The 352-nt window shown below is 62.8% G+C and overlaps 1 protein-coding gene across 1 annotated transcript in view; it reads left to right on the top strand.

Annotated features, from left to right (window-relative positions):
* SLC12A5 (solute carrier family 12 member 5) overlaps positions 1–352 on the top strand; it is a gene marked incomplete at its 5' end in the record, with an annotated part of 13,393 nt that overhangs the window by 2,188 nt on the left and 10,853 nt on the right. The window contains one exon of the mRNA XM_031057995.1: positions 101–232. Within this exon, the coding sequence (XP_030913855.1) occupies positions 101–232 (132 nt within the window). The remainder of the gene's footprint in view (positions 1–100; positions 233–352) is intronic.

Below are 352 nucleotides of genomic sequence, written 5' to 3' on the forward strand. Positions count from 1 at the left end.
GGCCCGTGGCTATCCTGGCTCCAGTCTGCCCTCTGGGATACCTGGCAGGGCTGAGGGTGTCTGGGGTCTGGCTGGGACCCACTTTTGCTCTCTCTGACAGCGGGTGGCTCCTACTACATGATCTCACGCTCGCTGGGACCCGAGTTTGGTGGGGCTGTGGGGCTCTGCTTCTACCTGGGCACCACCTTTGCCGGTGCCATGTACATCCTGGGCACCATCGAAATCCTGCTGGTAGGTACCTGGTCCTTGCCTTGTGCAGTGCCATGGGCTCAGCTCCTGGCAGGGCAGGGGGCCGGAAGGACCTTTCATCTGGGGCCCCTCTGCAGGCTGTTAGCCAGTTGGTGGTGCCATG

Source organism: Geospiza fortis, unplaced genomic scaffold (assembly GCF_000277835.1).
Source record: "Geospiza fortis unplaced genomic scaffold, GeoFor_1.0 scaffold188, whole genome shotgun sequence".
Lineage (NCBI taxonomy): Eukaryota > Metazoa > Chordata > Aves > Passeriformes > Thraupidae > Geospiza > Geospiza fortis.